Source organism: Protopterus annectens, chromosome 10.part0 (genome assembly GCF_019279795.1).
Source record: "Protopterus annectens isolate FY-2018-M chromosome 10.part0, PAN1.0, whole genome shotgun sequence".
In the NCBI taxonomy this organism is placed as follows: domain Eukaryota; kingdom Metazoa; phylum Chordata; order Ceratodontiformes; family Protopteridae; genus Protopterus; species Protopterus annectens.
This window is the reverse complement of record NC_056744.1, coordinates 868,997,416-869,017,758: the sequence shown is the minus strand read 5'-3', so window position 1 is coordinate 869,017,758 and position 20,343 is coordinate 868,997,416. Positions and strand designations below refer to the sequence as shown.

General features: G+C 36.0%; 1 protein-coding gene across 5 annotated transcripts in view; it reads right to left on the bottom strand.

Annotated features, from left to right (window-relative positions):
• BTBD8 (BTB domain containing 8) overlaps positions 1-20,343 on the bottom strand; it is a 1,983,533-nt gene that overhangs the window by 620,970 nt on the left and 1,342,220 nt on the right. For all 5 annotated transcript variants that reach the window (XM_044085661.1, XM_044085663.1, XM_044085662.1 and 2 more), the window contains one exon: positions 695-832. In XM_044085661.1, coding sequence (XP_043941596.1) covers positions 695-832 — 138 coding nt within the window. The remainder of the gene's footprint in view (positions 1-694; positions 833-20,343) is intronic.

Sequence of the window (20,343 nt, the reverse complement as noted above, 5' to 3'; positions counted from 1 at the left end):
GACTGAAGTGAGGGTAAGTTTGCAGACCTGAAGGGGTACTACTTAAGTAATGACCATGTAGCCACTATTTAAGTGTATACAGCTTACAAAATGGCCAAGTATCTGCTAAGTGTATGGAATGTCATGAGTTTGATAATCTGCAAGGGTTTAAAATTACACTCATTACACTGTATCCACTAAGAATACACTGTCAGGTCACACTAAGGAATCTTTGGCTACATTCTCTCTCACTTCTCTCATGAGGTGGAAAAGTACATCTCTTGATCTGAAGGGGGGGGGGTTAAAACTGAATGATTTTACACAAATCATTTTATGGGGTAAGTTTTGCAGTAAAGGGGAGAGTAATTTCTTTTGTGTATTTTTTTCTTTCCAGATACCTGGCCTGAGTGGCTTAACCCTTGACATGCTATCTCATGAAAAGACATTCTCTGGATCACTGTGTTATGCCTGGAGCACATTACATTCCTCTATCCACTCTTTATCAATGCATGCACATTTTTTAAATCAAAACATAAAGAAACCGTACTTAGTGGGGAAAATGAACCAGGTGGCAAGACAGAAAAGAATGAAGATAATAGATGGTTCATTCAACATTGAGATTAACTGTTTATTCATGTAACTATGTCTTGCTGTAGGTAAACATAACCTACATTTAAATAATAAACTGTAATGTGATACCAGGGTCTGGACTTACCAGATTCTCTGACAAAACTTTTCTCTTTAGTGTAGTCAAACCAATGAAATAAGAACAGCAGTTTTCAGTGGTCAGGCTTTTTTCAATAGCTGCAATTAGTCTTTCAAGAAGATATGGTGTACTGCTCATTGCTTGTGCCTAACAAAAGACAAAAAGATGATTAAACCAGACATAACTTTACAGCACATCCCACAACTATGTATTTATTAGACCATATATACTGAGACATACAAAAATACCATTTGCATATATATATATATATATATATATATATATATATATATATATATATATATATACAGTGAGTAAATAAACCCTAATAATCATGGCAGTTCTGACTGGCTCTTTTTGGTTTGAAAGCAAGATAGCAAAATATCTGATGACATTACACTGCAGTGATAGGCTTGCTTTACTTCCTACCAGCTTACCCTACACAGAATTTTAAAATCCTTTCAGTCTTCACCGTTTGTGAGACCCTGTAGCATCCAGGCCATAAATCAAATTAATGAAATCAAGTCAAGGGCATCACAGAAGAGAGGTATCTGCACTTTTTTGCTGGTTACCTCATAGCAATATTTCAAACACAAGTACAGTTTACGCGTGTGCAGGTAATGTGCAAGAAAAAAAAACAAGTTAACACATACAACTCATGTCTCTGGATAGTGAAAGAAAAAATGTTACTGTGAGAAATGCACTCTGCTCATACGAAATGAAAACTTTTGATTCTATAAACATCCTCACAGTGGCTGCTCTTGATTTTTGCTGGTTCTCAAGGTCTGGAAATGTAAAGATCCAAGCCACATTAAGAGCATTGTAAAGATAAATCTCTCAGATAGTCCAACTAACCATATTTCTTGGAGTTAGAGCCAATTACATTAAATTATAACAGTATAAATAAGTAGCACCGGGCACAGGAGGCTGAATGTAAAGTGTATGTGAACTGCATTATCACCAACTGAATCATTTTTAGCTTCTTTAACAAACTCTGGCAGAACTTGCTTGTTCTTTTACTTGCATAGATGAAACTACAAGAAAAAGGAATTGTATGCAGTCACATTCCTTACTGTTAAGCACCTACCCGTGATGGTTTCAGGCAGGGTATATTCCCATGTGCTGTCTCAAGGATGAAAAGTAAGAATGGATAGAAGGCTGGCACCATGTTCTTTTATATCATTAAACCATACGCACTGCAGTTCTACTGGGTGCTCTGAGTTGTACAAATGAGATTGCTGAAAATGCACTCTGACCTCATTAAACAGGATTTGACTCTATACTAGTCAATGAAAGATAAAGGAAGGACTTGTTTTTTAATTTGTCATTTCAGATCAATGACAGCGGTTTTTTTAATTAATTATTATTTTTTTTTAATACTATATTTGCTGATCTGGTCACAACTTAAAAGGCCTAGTGTTTGATGTCCATTTTTGAACACTGGTATCAGTAGCTATTTGTTAAGAGAAGGGAATATCACTGCTAGCTTGGTTTTATGTTATTCTCCAACTGGCTACTTGTTTCTTCTTGCTTGCAATATTTCTGATTACTCTGTTGAGAATGCCACTGCTCTCTTCCTTGCTAAGATGCACACTGTTCACTGTCAGGGGACAATGCACTCCCCAGATGCGAATCACTAAGCTGTGACACAGCTTTTGCGTCACTACTCTGCCCTACTTAAGTTGGATGCTAGCCTCTTATATAAACAGACACACAATATCCACTGTGCGTTTCTGTGTAGTGCCCTACCCAACTTTGCACCTCCATACTACTCGCCTAAAAAAAAATCCTTTTTAACTTGGGCACTAAAATAGTCTCTTCACAGGCTTCAAAAGTCTCAGAAGTGAAAGCCTGAGTCTCTAACTGCTCAGCAATATAAAGTAATCCCAAATACTTATACCACTGCTCATCACAAATCCTACTCATAGGAGACATCATATCAACCCATCTACACACTTAAGACATCATGAACCAGACAAAATAAAACAAGAAAACAAAACAAGGAAACATCCAAGTAATATGTGATGCCATAGTGAGACTCTACTCACCAGGCTTGACAGAGATAGGGTTACAGTAAGTTGTCTCTAAAGAGACAGGATATGATGGGTGTGTCTAGGGTTCTCAAGCCTTTTCATCCTAGATCAACCTGTGATATTGGTCATTTCTTCACACTGGTATAAAGCTAGTCTTCAGGAGCATCTTAACCTCACAGAGAATAATGCCACATTATATACAGACTTCAGTAATTGCCTTAGATACTGGTATCATTCTAGGGGAATCCAATGCGTGTCATCTTGGATGAAGATGGTTGACTGTCCAACCTGCCTTGCCAGAGATGACATACACTTTTCACCTTGGGGCTTTCATATATTAGTCAGGATCTTCTTTACCCCGCATAGTGCCTTTTCAGGCAATGAAAACCTGCTCTACCAACCAATCTAGCCAAACCAACCCAGGGTAGTATAAGAGACATGCTACTCAATGCTAAAGGCCTAAATAAGTAATGCACACCCTTAGAAGCCTAACATTAGAACACATAGATATGTGTCATTGCTGAAACATGGACTCAAAGCAGTGATAACACACCCTTCATACTAGAATTCAATGCTCATCAGATGTTCAGATCCTCTACTAATGGTACATCCATAACTGGTGGTGGTTTGTCCATATACCCCTGCAACGCCTTCATCTCTACATAAAAACAACTAAATAATGACCACAAACTTCATCATATCCTAGAAGCTATAAATATGATCTCTTATTTTCTGGCCAATGACAAAACCCCTTTGCATTACCCACAATCCAGGAGGCACACTTAAATGGCAGTAATACACACAAACTGCTATTCTACACTCATCTCTTAACTTCCTTATCCACTGCCATAATACAGTATACAAACATATTAAAAACAAAGAAGTATGCTCAACCAAGTAACACTGTCACGCCTACTTTAAATTGTAGCATATTTGACTAGTTATAACACCCTGATTCACCAATTTCCTAATTACAAAAACTCAAGCTCACAAAATTAGTACAAGCATTCACTCAATTCAGATTTCCCCAGTGTCAAACCAGAAGCAGCTCATACTTCATAAAACCTTAACTAAACCTAAAATAATCCTCAAAAGGCTCTCAACTTTCCACAGAACAAATCAACATGTCGAGACTCATCACTCAAGACGTATTCCTGCACCTCTTGTCATGTGGAGATCTATATCTTCACCCAAGCCACACGTTACATCTCCAATTTGACACAAAGCAACCTTGTGAAAGGGATAACCATTTGCTGCCTCTTTAAATTTACAAGGATATTTTCAAACATCAACAAAGTTGCCAGCGGTTTTCTTTTTCTCATTGTTGACTGATTTTACTTGGAGACCATATGCTTGTATGTTTAAGTAATTAATCTTTTATTTCTAACACCTTTACTGAATTATCATTTACGACAGAGACAAACATACAGTTACATATACGGGGAAAAAACATATTAACACATTCCCAGTTGCAAACATTACACATCACATTTTCTATTTATCAGTTCAACATTACATAAATCAATCATTGCCTTCACTTAAACATTAATGCTCTTCCTCCAAACATTATTTTTCATGAATTGTTACACAGTTTCCATTTTTTAATATGTAATATGCTCCTACTCTTTTCTAACGATTCCCATTCCATTTCTTTACTCTCATTTACAATATTCAATACTTTAAATACATTAGGTTTAGACTATGATTTCCATTTTCTAGTAACTGCTTTTTTGGCAGCCACCAGAATTAAATTTAACAATGCCTTACTATGTCTGGGCAATTCAGATCCTGTATCCCAGCTCAAAAATAACTTCCTTAATAACACCCATTCCCTCACCCAATATGTCCGACAAGAGTACTCTATAGGGAAGTTTTAAAGTCTGCCAATTCATCACACTCCTAAAACATATGTTCCCAATTAACTCGTTCTTCCCCATCACTCCTCCAACATTTGCTATCTACCTGAAGAAACATTCTTTGGACTCTACTTAGAGTATAAAAATAGTTATGCAAACACTTGCAAGCAAAAATCATGTTTGGGAGTCATACATATGTTCTTCCTTGGTTTCCTTGTGAATTTCTTATCTAATCTGTCTTCCCAATCTTTTCTAACCTCCTATGATTCCTATAGTTACTGTGCAGCATTTTATAATTATCCATTTTTTAACAGCAGTTTGTCATCTAGATTCAATTAAAAACTCTATTAGATCTTTCACTTAGGATTCCCCAATGTCTTTCTCCTTGACTATACTCGGACATCCTGACAGGGAAGGCAGTCACTAGCCTGCAGCCCGATTGCCTTCTTGGCTTCCCCGCAGTCTATTACATCACTTGATATTTGCTTCCAATACCATGGTTCCTTTGTCAGTTTTATCCAGTACATTCCAGCCCAAACTTGCCTATTCTCTGTACCCCTAATTACAATCATCTCCATCAGTAATATCTCCTTTCAGCATTCTAGTGTTGGCTTACTTCTCAGAATACTTCATGCTACACTAGGAATATAATATTCAGTGTGGCTGATAAAATTCTCCTTAAGGATTTGCATTAAAAAATTCCACTATTGTTTGAACTTCCCCACCTTGCTTCATCATCATCTCATTCCACTCTGAATTATAGCTTTCTGCTTGCGTTATGTATACAAGGCTTAAATGTGTAGCTTTAAAATATACCTAAAATCAGGTAATCCTAAACCATCTTGTTCTATTGGAAGGATCAACTTAACACCACCCTGACCCTTTCACCCCACCAGGACAAAATTCTTCAACTCTTTATTACTGTCCACAACTTATCCTCTGGTTGATAAAAAAGTGCCTGACCTGTATATAAAACTAAATAGTCTAGAAATATGTTTACTGCTTTTACCTTGTTATCCATCTGCATTAAAAGAGCTTCCAGTTTTTCCATTTTTGTATTATCTTTTGTGCAGAAGCTTCCTTCACATCATAAACTACCATAACAAAATCCTTTTTAATCCATACTTCTAAATATTTCATTTTATCGTGTCCTCATAAATATGGATATTACTTAACTATAGTCTGTTTTAGCTTCATTATTTTTTTTATCCTGAAAAAAAAGAACTGAAAATGTATCAAGATATCCCACAACACTGAAATGCCCTCTTCTGGATTTATTACATACAAAATATTGTCTGCAAATAAACCAAATTTCCTGGCTTAACATACCAATTATATCCTTGAATTTCTGAGTATATTATTTTATTTGCCAATGGCTCTAAACATACACCAAACAACAAAGGGGAAAGAGGACACCCCTGCCTGGTTCCTCTGTTCAGCGGCAGCTTATAAGAAAGAAACCCTCCCACTTTATTTTACTCTAATCCCTCATATACCCTCCTAATTAACTTCATTATATTATCAGGGGAAAGCAAATTGTTGATTGTCCTACTCACAAAATCTCAACTTACTCTGGTGAATGCTTTCTTTAAATTAAGACACACCAACAGTGGTGTACTTTCTTACACTCTACTTCCCTCTGGATCATCATTGTCCTATTAATGTTTTCAAGTATTTGCCTCACCTACAGAAAAAAAAACACTGATATTTACCATTTTTTGACAACATCTTTGCAAGTCTTCCTTGCAAGATGTCTGACCTTTGAGTAACAGCTTAATTTCAGCTCTCCTAGTGTGAAAACAGAAAATCAGAAGAGAGAGCCAGTGAACTCATTTTTTGAGGTAAACTTCAGCAACTGGCTAGTAAGTGCACTGCGTAAATGCCAGAAGAAAAGAAATTCAGAGAACCTGAAAGAAAATCAACCATAAAAGGTGGGGAAAAACACTGACTGGGAAGAATTCTGCAGCTGTTCAGCAAAAAGCAGTGCAAGCTCCAGTTTTGGTGCAAGGCATGACTTCCAGGAACCTGGAAGAAAAAATAAGTCAAGTCAAATGTACTAAGAGATGATTAAAATAAACAAAACACTGATGGAGTACATCAACTAAAATAACAAAAGGCTGGATAAAATTGAAGAAGCTTTAAACGGTTATTCAGATGAGGTGATAAAACTGCAAAAACTGGAGGTCAACATGAAGAAAAGGCTGGCTGAATATGACACTGCTCAAGAAGAGATGTTTCAAAAGTAACAGAATTAGAGAATAGAGCACACAGGGAAAATCTGAGATTTTTCTGCTGCACCAGAGAAGCTAGAAGGCACAGACTGTAGTAATTTTATGAAAACACAAATAAGCAATTGGACTGATATTTCACAACAGAAGTTGTTTGAAAGGGCACATTGTGTGTATACTCCAAACCTGGCCACAAGAAAGCAATCTAAACCTTTAACAGTAAAGATGCAATTCTACCAGCAGAAGAAATTGATTCTGACAAAACTGTGGCAGGAGGACAAAGTACTAAAACTGGGAGACAGTATATTGTTTGTGGAAAATGATTACTCACTGTACACCAGGAAGATGAGGAGTAAATTTATTCCACTAATCAAGGAATGCTGAGAAGCAGGTGAGAGATTTAAACTGCTGTGCCCAGCAATCTTCAGAATATTCTTTCCTGGAGGGGCAAAATCATTTTTTAATGCAGAACATGCTGAAGAGGAAATACAAATGTTTGTGAAAAACAAGGCGATTCTGCTTCTAGTTCTTCTGGTAAAAAAGACCACAGACAGACTTTGCCAGTGAAACTTTTACAGTGTTTCAACAGAACATGCTTGAGGGACAGAAAAAAGCGAAACTGTTGACTAGAAGAGCCAGGAGTATGTTGGAAAGGAAGCAGACAACAGATTTTGAGAGATGGGGATAAAAAGGAATACAACCAGCAACTCGGAAATTGACAAATAATTGTGGGATTATAAAGCATTAATTACATTTGTGAAACAAGACAGAACAAGAAAACCTATACATTCTGGACTTTTTTGACTTTGTTAAACTTGTAGGAGACTCTAAAGTATATGCCCTACTTCATGTCACTAATGTTTGGAGGAACACTTAGGAGAGGGGGAAAAGGAACAAAAGACAACTTTAAGTAAAACAAGCTTTTGTTCCTAACAGTAATATTTGTATAGTGCATGACATCTGCATGCTATTTCAGTTATTTTCAAGTATAATGGGGATACTAAAGTAAACATGTGCCCCAGTTATTTTCTCTCTTTTCCCTTTCTCTGGGTTCAGTTTTCAGAAATGTAGGCACTGCAATGTATTTATATATATATATATATATATATATATATATATATATATATATATATATATATATATTAAAAAAAGGAAGAAAAGTCTGTTCAAGAAAAAACAACATGCTTTTTCCTCATTCTTGCATAGGGGAATGACTGGATTAAGGCTCTTGGCTTTATATAGTAAAAAGTTTTAAGAGAAAACAAATAAAATAAAAAAGAACATTGGATATAATAAAGCTCTCCTGTAGCATGCAAATAAACACTTGTAGTAGCAACCCTGTATCAGGTTCTCATGTCTCCATATAGACAATCTGATAAAGAGCAATAAAAACAGAATACTACTTCCTTTTAATGGCTTTCTTTCAATGGCTAGGAGATAATGTTTTGTGAAAGCATTCAAGTGTTTCTTCATTCTGGGAGAGCAATAAAGATAAGACAAAACCAGACAGCACTTACTGTATCATGACTCCTAGCATGGATAACCTTCCTTTTAGGTTAACCCAAGTTTGAGTGTGTAACTGTCAGTTTGAGACCATTGCTCCTATTAAGAATGTGAAGTTCAAAATTTGAAGATGTACACGGTTTTCTGTGTTAATATTAAGTTAACAGGTTTTGGGGTGTAGTGGGTGTGCATTTGTTTTTTGTTTGTGTGTGTGTGTGTGTGTGTGTGTGCGCACGCGTGTGTGTGAGGGCTTTCAATAAAACAAAAAGTTTTGTAAGATGTGACGCAGGCTCAAACTGGTGTGACAAGAACCAACTGTATCAAATGTCAACTTGCCAAAGTGTGTGTGCATGCAACACAACAGCTAAAACTAGACACTTAACAAAAAAACTGTTACAAATAAACAGTGGGGACAATAACTTTTTAACATAATGAGCCTTTTGATATTTTTAAATGTTAATGGTGTCACAGAAATATACAAAAAAGAAAGAGTAGTGAACTATATTACAAATGTAGACTGCAAATAGGTATGCTACAGGAGACATATTTGGAAAGAACTGAAAATGTGAATTTGATAAAGAAAGGTTTTCAGGATGGTCATTCAGTGGAAATATGTGGGACAAAGGAAAACAGTACATATATTAATTTCAATAAGAGCTCCAATACGGATTGAAGAGGATAAAAAAGATAATGGTAGATATGTAGTACTAAGAGGTTACTGGCAAGGAAGGCAGATTATACTGGCATGTATTTATATTCCACCTAAAACTTCTATGATGGAGCTTAAGAAAACTCTGGTAGAAATAATCAATTTTCAGAAGGAAATATTACTTTACAGGTGGAGATTAGAATTTGATTTGCAGCAGGGAAGAAGTGCTTGGGGGCCCAAGAAGGGAAACTATAACAAAGGAAGGTAGATTTTTGAAGGAATGAAAATATTTGGCATGGAAGATTTGAATTCAGTAGTAGGAGTTTGGAGTGAATTTACATATTATTCCCCAAGATAGAAAAAAATGGGCTATGCTAGACAGAACTTATGTTTCACAGGAACATGTACATTTAACTGAAAGTTCTGATATGCATCCAATAACTATGTCAGATCACGAGCCAAAAGCAACAAAAAATGCAGGGTAATGACATAAAAATGAGACACTGGTGCTTTCCCCTGTATCTGTTGAAAAGAGAGGAATTTAAGGAATGGGTAGTAGAAATTATTTGAAAGTTATTAGACAACATAGAAATTTCTTTTGAAAATATAGGGAGTGTGATAAAATTAAAGCGGAGTTTAAAAATAGGATGGAAATAAGAGAGCGATGTGTTTAAAGGAAAAAAACGCCATAAAACTAAAAAAAAATCTTTTTTTTTTCACTGTCTTTGTTTCCTGACCTATTTTAACGCCTAAAAATCACTCAAGTGTTTTATTTGTAATTTTGGCCTATTTTCCACAACATGGCTACCAGTGAGGCTTGATGTATCAACATGATCTTGTTCTTCCTCAACCCTTTCTCTCTCCCATAATGCTTCGTATGACTCCTGCCAGACATAAGGAAGTAACTGTGTATTCCCATGCCATTGACATATAATGGGATTTGTGCGAGTCACTGTCATCTTCTATACCTTCTGTAAAAGGACTGCTTCTATTCTGTCTATAATCACCCTCATTTATGTTTGGCTCAGAGCTTGTTTTACACTATACGTAGTGGTTATCCAGCTACAGCCGGAAAAGCAGCTAAATTGCAGGCCTTTGTTTATGGTTTTCTTTTGTAGTCCAAGAGGTATTGACAGTCCCCTCGTCCAAATTACTGCAGAGGTGTCAAAACACTGCACTGAGAAACCCTTGCAGAATCAAGTGCAATTGACAGTTCATAATGGAAAGGAAGGGACTTCCAATATAAATCTCTTCCCCTCTGTCTGCAGTAGGAAGATCTATTTATTTATTTAAATAGTTTCATTATTTCTTTCCTGGGTGCTAGTAGCAGATACTACTTGATTATTTTGCTTTTGTTTTATTACTAGCAGCAATTGATTTACCCCTTACTCTATTTTTCTTACTGAGGAACACCTGCCTTGTGGCATGTTTTTTCTGTGACTTCCTGACATTCTAGTCATCTCCAGATTTCTTAAATTACAGTAAAACAGCAATTTAGCAAACCTGACTGTACGATACTGGCACAGTAAAAGAACGCATTGAAAATTATCTCGGTTTCACAGTCCATGCAGTGCAACAAACATTATCACCAAAACTGCACAAAGACAAGAGTGCCTCAAAGAGAAATTACTGATGTTAAGGCAAGGAAGAGAATTGTTTAATAGTTTGCCACTGAATTTGAGGACAGCACAATAAGTTCAAAAATGCATTAGTTATATGACTAATGCAATTGATGCAGAATTTCCTAAAATATTCAGTAACCAGTCCCCTCCCCTGAAAAAAAAAATCACTGTATAGCATAGACTGTGGAACAGAGATAATTTTCCATACATTCTTAAATTACAGCAATATTGTTTGAATATAATATTTTATTCCACTCATTAGATATAATTTCTGGGCTACTTTCCGTTTTCCCCAATAAACTCTCGAATAATTTCCACAACCCATTCCTTAAATTTCTCTCTTTTTAACAGGTAGGTGGGGAAGTGCATGTGTCTCATTTTTACTCCATTAGCCTGCATTTATATTTTAGTTGTTATTGGTGCATGGTCTGAAACAGTTATTGGATGAGTGTCAAAGCTCTCAATTAAATGCACGTTCCTATGAAATATAATTTGTCTAGTCTAGTTATTGTACCTTGGTAAATATGTAAATTCTTTCAGAGTTCATACTACTGAATTCACATCTTTCATACCAAATATTTTCATAAATGTATTCAGAAATATATTTAGTTTTGTTAAATGTTTCCTTCTAGGTCCTCCAGATTCATGTTCACTGTTGCAATTTAAATTCCAGTCCCCACCTATAAGTACTATTCACAGCTGAAAGCTGATTATTTCTCCCAAAACTTTCTTAAGTGCCATAAGCAGTTTTAGGTGGAACATGAATACATTCTACCATAATCCTCCTTCCTTGCCAGTACTCCCTATCACAAATCTACCATTACTATAATTTTTCACATATTCTATCACTATTTGTGCTCTTTTAGCAGTATAAGTATTCCCCTTTTCTTCTGTCCCTGATACCCTGCTGAATATCCCTCCTGAAAACCTTTCTTTATCAAATTCACATGCTTATTACTTTCCAAGTATGTCTCATGTAGCAGTGCTATTTGCAGCCTACATTTCTTAATATAATTCAATACTCCTTCCTTATGTCTATACTTGTGTGGCAATTCAAAATCCAAAGCAATACCTTTAGTGTAGCCATTAGATTAAGAAGTTATTATTCCCATCTATTATATATGACAGTTTTTTTGAATGCCTTTTCAAGCACCCACTAATGTTTGATATTTTATACAGTTATTTCCTGTCATCCCCATTTGAACCTATGCCACATTTTACAAGACATTTTGTTTTAATGAAAATGAAAACCCTCAAACAAAAGCAAACACATATCCAGGACACCCATGTAACCTATTACCTTAAAACAAACACATAAGACTATGTACATCTTCAAATAAGGAAGTTTAACCCTCCTGACAGAACAGTTCCAAATTGACAGCTGCGCACAGACAAACCCTAGCCTAAAATTAAGGTTATTCATGCTAAGCCTCTGCTTCTTCTTACACTGATTGCCATTTGCTCTCGTCTTACCTTTATTACCCTCCCAAATGCAAAAAAAAAAACACTTGTTATTTTTTCAGAAAACATCAACTTTTACCCTTAAAAATAAGTGCTCTGTTTTCTTATTGCATACCAGTTAGTCTGCATTGGAACCTGAGAATAACATGTTCATCTGCCCTCAGCTACAGATTTCTCAAACTGAGCATTTATTTTCTTAACAAAAACTTTTCATTACATTTCAATGATCTCTTTTAACTGATTACACAAAACACCCCAAGGGCCTTAAGACCTTCACCTATGCAAAATTAAAAGAAAACATATCAACTCTACATATATTATAATCTATGTACTTTTACACTCCATTCCCCACATCAGCAACTCCAGATTACAGCATACTAACTTAAACATGCTTTTGTCTAGCCTTTCTTCTCTTCCTACATTGCAATGCTTCCTTTCCTTAAAACTAAAAGACAAGAAAAACGCATTTGCTTACTTTAGTGCCTTTATTACGTACAGCAATAACTGAAAATGCTTTATTATAAAACATGCAATTTATCTCATGAAATGTTTTTTACAAATACTATTAAGAACAAAACATGTTTTACTTACACAGATACCCAATTTTACTCAGTGTCCTTCCAAACATTAACAGTCAATTCCTGTGTTTTGTTTCTGTCTCTCAAGTATTCTCCTTTGGAATACATCAAAAGTTTTCACCGGCAAAGTCTCTCCATGAGCTTTATCATCAGAAGAATAAGGAATAGGATCCCCTTCTGTTTGTTGACTCATTTTTTGTTAAAAAAACTTTTGTATTTCACCCTTAGCCTGTTCTGCATCAAGAAATGACTTTGATCCTCCTGTAAAAAAGTATTCTGAAGACAGCTGGCTTCAATAGCCTTGAATCTCACACCTGTCTCCTGACATTCTGTGATTGTTGTGATACATTTGCTTTTTGTCTGCCTGCTGTACAGTGAATAATCATTTTCCACAAATACCGTCTCCAATTTTTAATAATTTGTCCTTCAGCCACAGTTTTGCCAAGATCAGTTCTTTCTGCTACTATGATTGTATCTTTGCTAACAAAGGTATTGACTGCTTTCTTTTGGTCAGGTCTGGAGCATACACATGACATGACATTTCAATTAACAACAACTGCTGTGGAATACCAGTTGCTTATTTGTGCTTTAATAAAATTAATGCAGTCTTTTCCTTCCAGTTTCTCTGGTACAGCAGAAAACCTGTTTTTCCCTGCATGCTTTCTCCTCTGACTTGACCATTTTTGAAATGGCTTTTAACCACCTTTATTGAGTTATCACTTATGACACATTCAAACTTATATTTATATAAAAGTAATCAAAACATGCTAAATTTCACATTTACAAACATTAAATGATATATAGAAACAATATATGTGATGTATAATCTAAGCAACATTACATAAATTATTCAATTCCTGCCTTCTCTTAAACCTCATTTCTCCTCCAAAAGTTTTTATGCATGTACTGTTCCCACAATTTCCATTTTTTCTATGTAATTTACTCCTACCTTTTTCTAAAGATCCCACTTCCTGCGATTTTATCTTTGTTACAATATCCACTACTTCAAGTACAGTTGATTTAGATTTTGATTTCCATTATCTAGTGATTGCTTTTTTGGCAGCCCCCAGAATTAAACTTAACAAGGCCTTAATGTGTCTATTCAGTTCAGATCCTGTATCCCATCTCAACAAAACAATTTCCTTAGTTACACTCATTTGCTCACCCAGTTTCTGTAGGGAATTTTTAAACTGTGCCAACTTATTACACTCCCAAACCATATGTTCCCAGTTACCTCTTTCTTCACCATTACACCTCCAACATTTGCCATCTACCCAAGGTAAAATGCTTTGGAGTATGTTTGGGTATAAAACTATCTATGCAAACATTTCCAGGAAAAATCCTAAATCTTCCAGACTGTGTTGCATATCTTGGAGCCATACAAATGTCCTCCCTTTGTTTCTTTGTGAAATGCATTTCCTAACCTCTATTCTCAATCCTTCCTGACCTCTTCCAATTGATTTCTATAGGTATCGTGCAATATTTTATATGCCCTGCTAATTATCCCTTTTTTTAACAGCAGTTTCTGGTCTAGATTAGTCAAAACATTCTACCAGAGCTGGTCTTTCTTTTAGCACATCCCTATCTGTTTCTCTATGAATATATATATATATATACATATATATATATATATATATATATATATATACTATTTTGTTTTGTAATCTCCTTAAGGATTTGCATCCAAAACCATACTCTTTCCTTATTTCTTGAACTTCCCATTTCATCATCATCCCTTTCCACTTTGATTTATAACTTTCTACTTGCATTATACATACATCAGCCTTACAGGAGTAACTCTAAATTATCTGCTCAAAATAGGTAATCCTGAACCACCTTGTTCTTTGGGGAGGATCAACTTACACTACTTAACTCTTGCCCTCTTCCCATACCAATTAAATTCCTTCAACTCTCTATTAATTATTGTCTGCAACTTCTATTTGATAAAAAATAAGCCTGACCTGTATATAAAAAAATCTACAACTCCAAAATGTCATTTTTTTTATTTATGAAGCACAAAATAATAGCTGCAAATAAAGCATACTACTTTTGATTACCATACCAGTTATATCCTTGAATTTGAGTCTCCCTTATTTTCTTTGTCAGTGGCTCTAAATATAAAGCAAATAAAGAAGAATCCATCCAATTTAGTTCTTGCCTCCAACACTTCATACCAATACCTTTTCCAAGATGCTGGAACTCCTCCCACCTTTAACATACAATTAAGCAATACCTGACAGATCTTTATCACCATTTTCCCTCATAACTACTGAACTTTCACATGAATATTGTCTGTTCCTGGAGATTTCCTTGTTGATTGATTTTACATCATCATTTTTAATCTCATTCCTTCCTATCATAGCTATTAATTTGTTGAGGCTGGTCTTCCTCTAACCTTAGTACTAGTCTTCTACGAATATTTCCATCTGTGTTTTTCCTTGGTTTCTGCATTCTTCTGCTTTATACAAATATTCATAAAACATCTCCAATCCCTCTGTATGATCATTGATTATTTTTCTTGTCAAACGCTCCCTAAGTTTGGCGACAACCCCCTCTTCTTTGTGTTTCCAAAGTCATTAGACTAAAAGTTTTTTTGTGCTCTGGAAATAACAAAACAGTTGCTTAACAGCAATTTTTCTAAACTCATGCATACTATCCAAATACTCCCTTATTTTCCCTTTTAGCACTCTGCACTTGCTCCCCTTCTTGTTCTGTTGGAGGAATTCTAATGTTAAATTTCTCAAAGCACAGTGTGCTCAGAACTCTAAAGCTTAATTACTTGAAGACTTCCAAGATGGCTGCACTCTGATCAACAGCTTAATTTCAGCTCTCCCAGTGCTAAAAAAGAAACTGAGACAGGGGTCGGTACCTCTGACAGATTTTGTAAATACAGTTCCATCCATCCACAACCCCTTTCCCATTTTGCACATGGGGTAGGCATGTCAGTTCAACAGTGATAATCATCTTGAGCTAAGGTTTACACTGCCAGGTGGCTAGCCCTGCCAAGGTAGTTCATATGTACAACTCACTCACGCAAACACACTTGCACCTATGGCTAATTTAGAGTGTCCAATCCACAGACTGCATGTCTTTGAAATATAGGAAGAAACCAAAGCACCCACTGGAAACTCACACGACGGCAGGGAGGACATGCAGACTCTGGACAGATGGCACCCCAGCAATACATGAATCCCTGTCAGTTGGCTGAGTTTTCGGAAACTCGAAATTAATATTGGTGTAGTGCTATGATTGAATTCCTGAAAACTCGAAGCTTTTAAATGGAGATTGCTGTACAGTAAGAATTGGGAAATTTACAGTTTTCCTCAATATAGTGTGATCTCTGAGTTGGTATATATAATTTACAGGGGGGTGGGGGGTGCAAGGGAGCTTGCCCCTCCCCCCGCAAAACATTAAAAAAAACTTTTTGTATTTTTTTTAATGTTCGAATTGTTGGAAATTCCTGAGATGTTTAGTAAATTTAGTTACTGGATAGTAAATGGATAGTAGCCTGGATACCAGCAAAGAAGACACTTAGACAGAATGAAAGAAAATAAACTAAAAAAGGTGAAGAGAAAACAATGACCGTGCACATTTGATTTTTTCTCTAGATTATTGGAAACCATATCTAGCACTAAAGCTGGGGCTTGAACTGCTTTTTACTGAACAGCTGCAGGATTCTTCCCAGAGCTGATTAAACTAAACTAAACATTAAAGGAGTACATAAACTCAAATAACAAAAGGCTTGAATAAATGGAGCTATTCAGAAGACCTGATAAAAACTACAAAAAAAACAGAGGTGGAAATGATAAAAAAAAGCCTCAGTGACTATATGACTGCTCAAGAAGAGCCTTTCACAGGTTAACTACATCCCGTGTTAGCAGCTGTCTATTTGACACAAATGTAACTATTAGAAAGGTTAAACTTCATTATTTGAAGATGTTCATAGCTGTGTGTGTTTCCATTAAGTTAATAGGTTATGGGAGTCTTCCGGGGTGTGTTTTTTTGTTTCAGGGCTTTTATTAAAACAAAAAGTCTTGCAAAATATGACATAGGTTCCAATGTTGATAAGAAAAAAAAAACTGTATAAAGGATTAACCTGCCAAGCATTAATGGGTGCATGCATCACAAAAGCTGGAATTATACATTTAAAAAAGTTGCCATATATAATAGGTAGGAATAATGTATTCTTATCATAATGGCAACTCTCTCTCAATATTATCCTGGAAAGTGAATGGTCTCACAGGTACAGACAAAAAGGAAATATTAATTAATTATATTAAGAAATGTAGAGTCCAAATAGCGGCACATTTGGAAAGAACAGAGCATGTGAATTTGATAAAGGATTTCAGGATGGATACTATGCGGAATATCAGGAACAAAAGAAAAGAGTACAAATATTAATTGCCAGAGCAACTCCAATAGTGACAGGAGGAGGAAAATTAATGGCAGATTTGTAGTAGTAAAGATATGCTGGCAACGGCTTCACTTTATAATTTTGAAATACTGAAATACCGAATTTCAGTATTTCGAAATCATAAAGTCGAATATCCATAATCCCGAAAGCATACAATCGCGAAACACACAATCACGAACACATACACACCATACACCACACAACACATACATCGTCCAAACCCACACTACAACAAACGAAACACACACAAACACAAAAACACAAACAAACCTACACTACATGTAGGCAGGAGGGCAAGCAACCCTGCGCCCCCGCCTACTTAAATATACTAACTCCGAGATGGCACAGAAAGAAACAAAAAGGAAACACACACCCACACATTTCACAGTCCCTCGCACACACACAAACATCGCACATATACATACAAAAACACATCCAACACTGACACACATTCAGACACACTCAAACTCCCACACAAAACCCTTACAAAACACTCACTTACCTTCAATTGCACCTACATCCATATACGTCACGAACCACGATACACTCCCAACACCGCACGCCATGTACCGTAAGCCATAACTGAGAATTCGAGATATTCGAATTTGCGATTATGCAGTTTCGCGATTTTGAGTCTTCAACTTTATGATTTTGAAATACTGAAATTCGGTATTTCAGTATTTCGAAATTATAAAGTGAACCCGCTGGCAATGCATGAGGATTACACTGGCATGTATTTATATTTATTATTCTACTATTCAAAAGGATTTGGTTATGGTACCTCACAGTATGTTGGAAGAGACTACATAAAAAATAATACAAAAACTTACAAGCTCTTGCCTGTGGAAAAGAATAGCAAGATACAAGCACTGAAAATGTTTTTAGTCCCTTTAGTTTTATCACAGGTCAGGCATACTTTTATCAACCAACGGAGAAGTTGTGGTCAGTGCTCAAGAGTTGAAGGATTCTAATTGGGGGGGGGGGGGCAAGAATTAAGTGGGATAAGCTGATCTTCCCAACAGAACAAGGTTGTTTAGGATTACCTGATTTGAAAGGATATTTCAGAGCTACACAGTTAAGGATTTTATACATAACACAAGTAGAAAGCTACAATTCAGTGTGGAAAGGGGTGATGATAAACGCAGGGGGGAAATTCAAACAATAAGAAAAGAATGGAATTTTGGACACATATCCTTAAGGAGAATAACAGTCATACAGAATATTATATTCATAAAGTAACAAAAAGAGTATACTGAGAACCAAGCCAACATGAGAATGGAGAAAGGAGATTCTGCCAATAAGAATGACTGCAATTAGGGGTACAGAGAATAGGCAAGAGGGGGACTGGAATTAACTTGGGGAAACTGGCAAGGAAACTAAGGCATTGGGAATAAATAATTAGAAAAGGAAAGCTAACAGAATGGAGAGAGGCCAAGAAGACATTTGGACTGCAGGTTGGTGATTGCCTTCCCTATCAGGGATTGATATCAGAATATAGATAAAGTAAACCAAGACCAAGCTTCTTCTATTCCTCCCAAAATTTCTAATGCACCTTAAACCTACTTTCTCAATGACTTCATTTAACAGCACTGTCATAAATGTAGAAACTCGCAACAAACTGCTTGGAGTTACCATTGATGACCAACTCAAATTTGACCTGCATGTCCACCACTGCATAAAGAAAACACATCAAAAAGTAGGCTGTTTCTTTTACAGAAATAACAGATTCCTCACAAAAGATTCTAGACTCTCTTACTCATGCCTACCTTCTCCCCAGTCTTCTCTACAGCTCACAAATATTAACTAACCTACAAGCCTCCCTTCTAACAAAACTTGAATCCACCTACAACAAAAGTAGCCAAATTTGCAGCTACCCAGACCTCAAATACACATCACTGTCAACCCCTCAAACCGTTAAACTAGCTAGAGTTCCCCCACCAACATCTACTCTCTCAATTCCCTATCATTCATTCCATCCTCAACAAGCCCTCAGCCTGTACATCTATTGGCTCACTCATCTCACTTTATACTCCTTCTAGAGCCCTTAGAAGCTCTGATCAACAACTCTTGGAAATCTACAAGTCCAAAAAATCTAAAGGCAAAAATCTCTACAGCTACACTCCTGCCCTAGCCTGGAACAAACTACCTTTGCCCATCAGAAAAATATTCCATGCACATGAATTCAAAAAAGCTCTAAAAGAATACCTGCTAAATACCTGGACTTGTCACAGTAAAAAAAATGTCTAAACCTTCTTCCCTAAACACCAACCCTCACTCCTAATTCTATCTGTCCTCTGTTACTACTTATTATAACCAATCTGCTATTGTCTTCCTTACACTCCCCTATTGCTATCTTACCCTGTTCATAACTGCTCCCTCAACTTCTACAACTAACCAGCTTATGGATGCTTTTTGTCCACCCTGACCTTGAGATATGCATCTTACCAATTTGTTTACTTTACTTTACCATACATTTGAAATCAAATGTTTTTATTTTTTTGATTGTGTGCATCTATTTCTGTTGATACACTTGCATAACCTACTTGAGTACCAAACTCTACTTACTCTGTATTGTTCTCATTAATGCTATGTATGTAACCTTTAATTATTCTGTGGAGCTATTCTTCCCAATCCTCCATGGAAAAAGGGCTTTCGCTCAGTTGGACTGTCCTGGTCAACAAATGTCAAATAAATAAATAAAACCTGTTTTTCTTAGTAATATTATTTGTGGTGTATTTTTTTTTGCATGCTATAAAGTAACAAATTCTCAGTAAATTTTAAGTGTAGTGGGGATTGTAAACATGAACTGCCCCCTTTCCTTCTCCCTTCTCTCTTTCTTGTTCAGTTTTAAGAAATGTAGGCACTACAATGTAAAAAAAAGCCTGATTAAAAGAACAAAAGAAAAATTAATGTGTTTTTTCTCATTCTTGCATGGGGGAAATGAATGGATTAAGGACCTTAGATTTATTTAGCAACAAGTTTTAACAGAAGGCAAGTACACGAAAAAGAACACTGAATACTATGATGCTTTTTTCCAGCAAATCAATGTATACTTAGTAGCAATTCTGTATCTGGCCCTCATGTCTCCATGGACACATTCTGATAAAGAGAAATAGACTGCCTGGTTCTTGTGTCTCCACGGAGACAATCTGATAATGAGAAATTGACTGCCTGGTTCTATCTCCATGGAGACAATCTGATAAAGAGAAATTGGTTACAGTCTAATGGAGAGTGATTGGCTGGGGAAAAAAGAAGACAGAAACTAGCTACGAGATAATGTTCTCTGAAAGCATTCAGGGGTTTTCCCAGCCTGG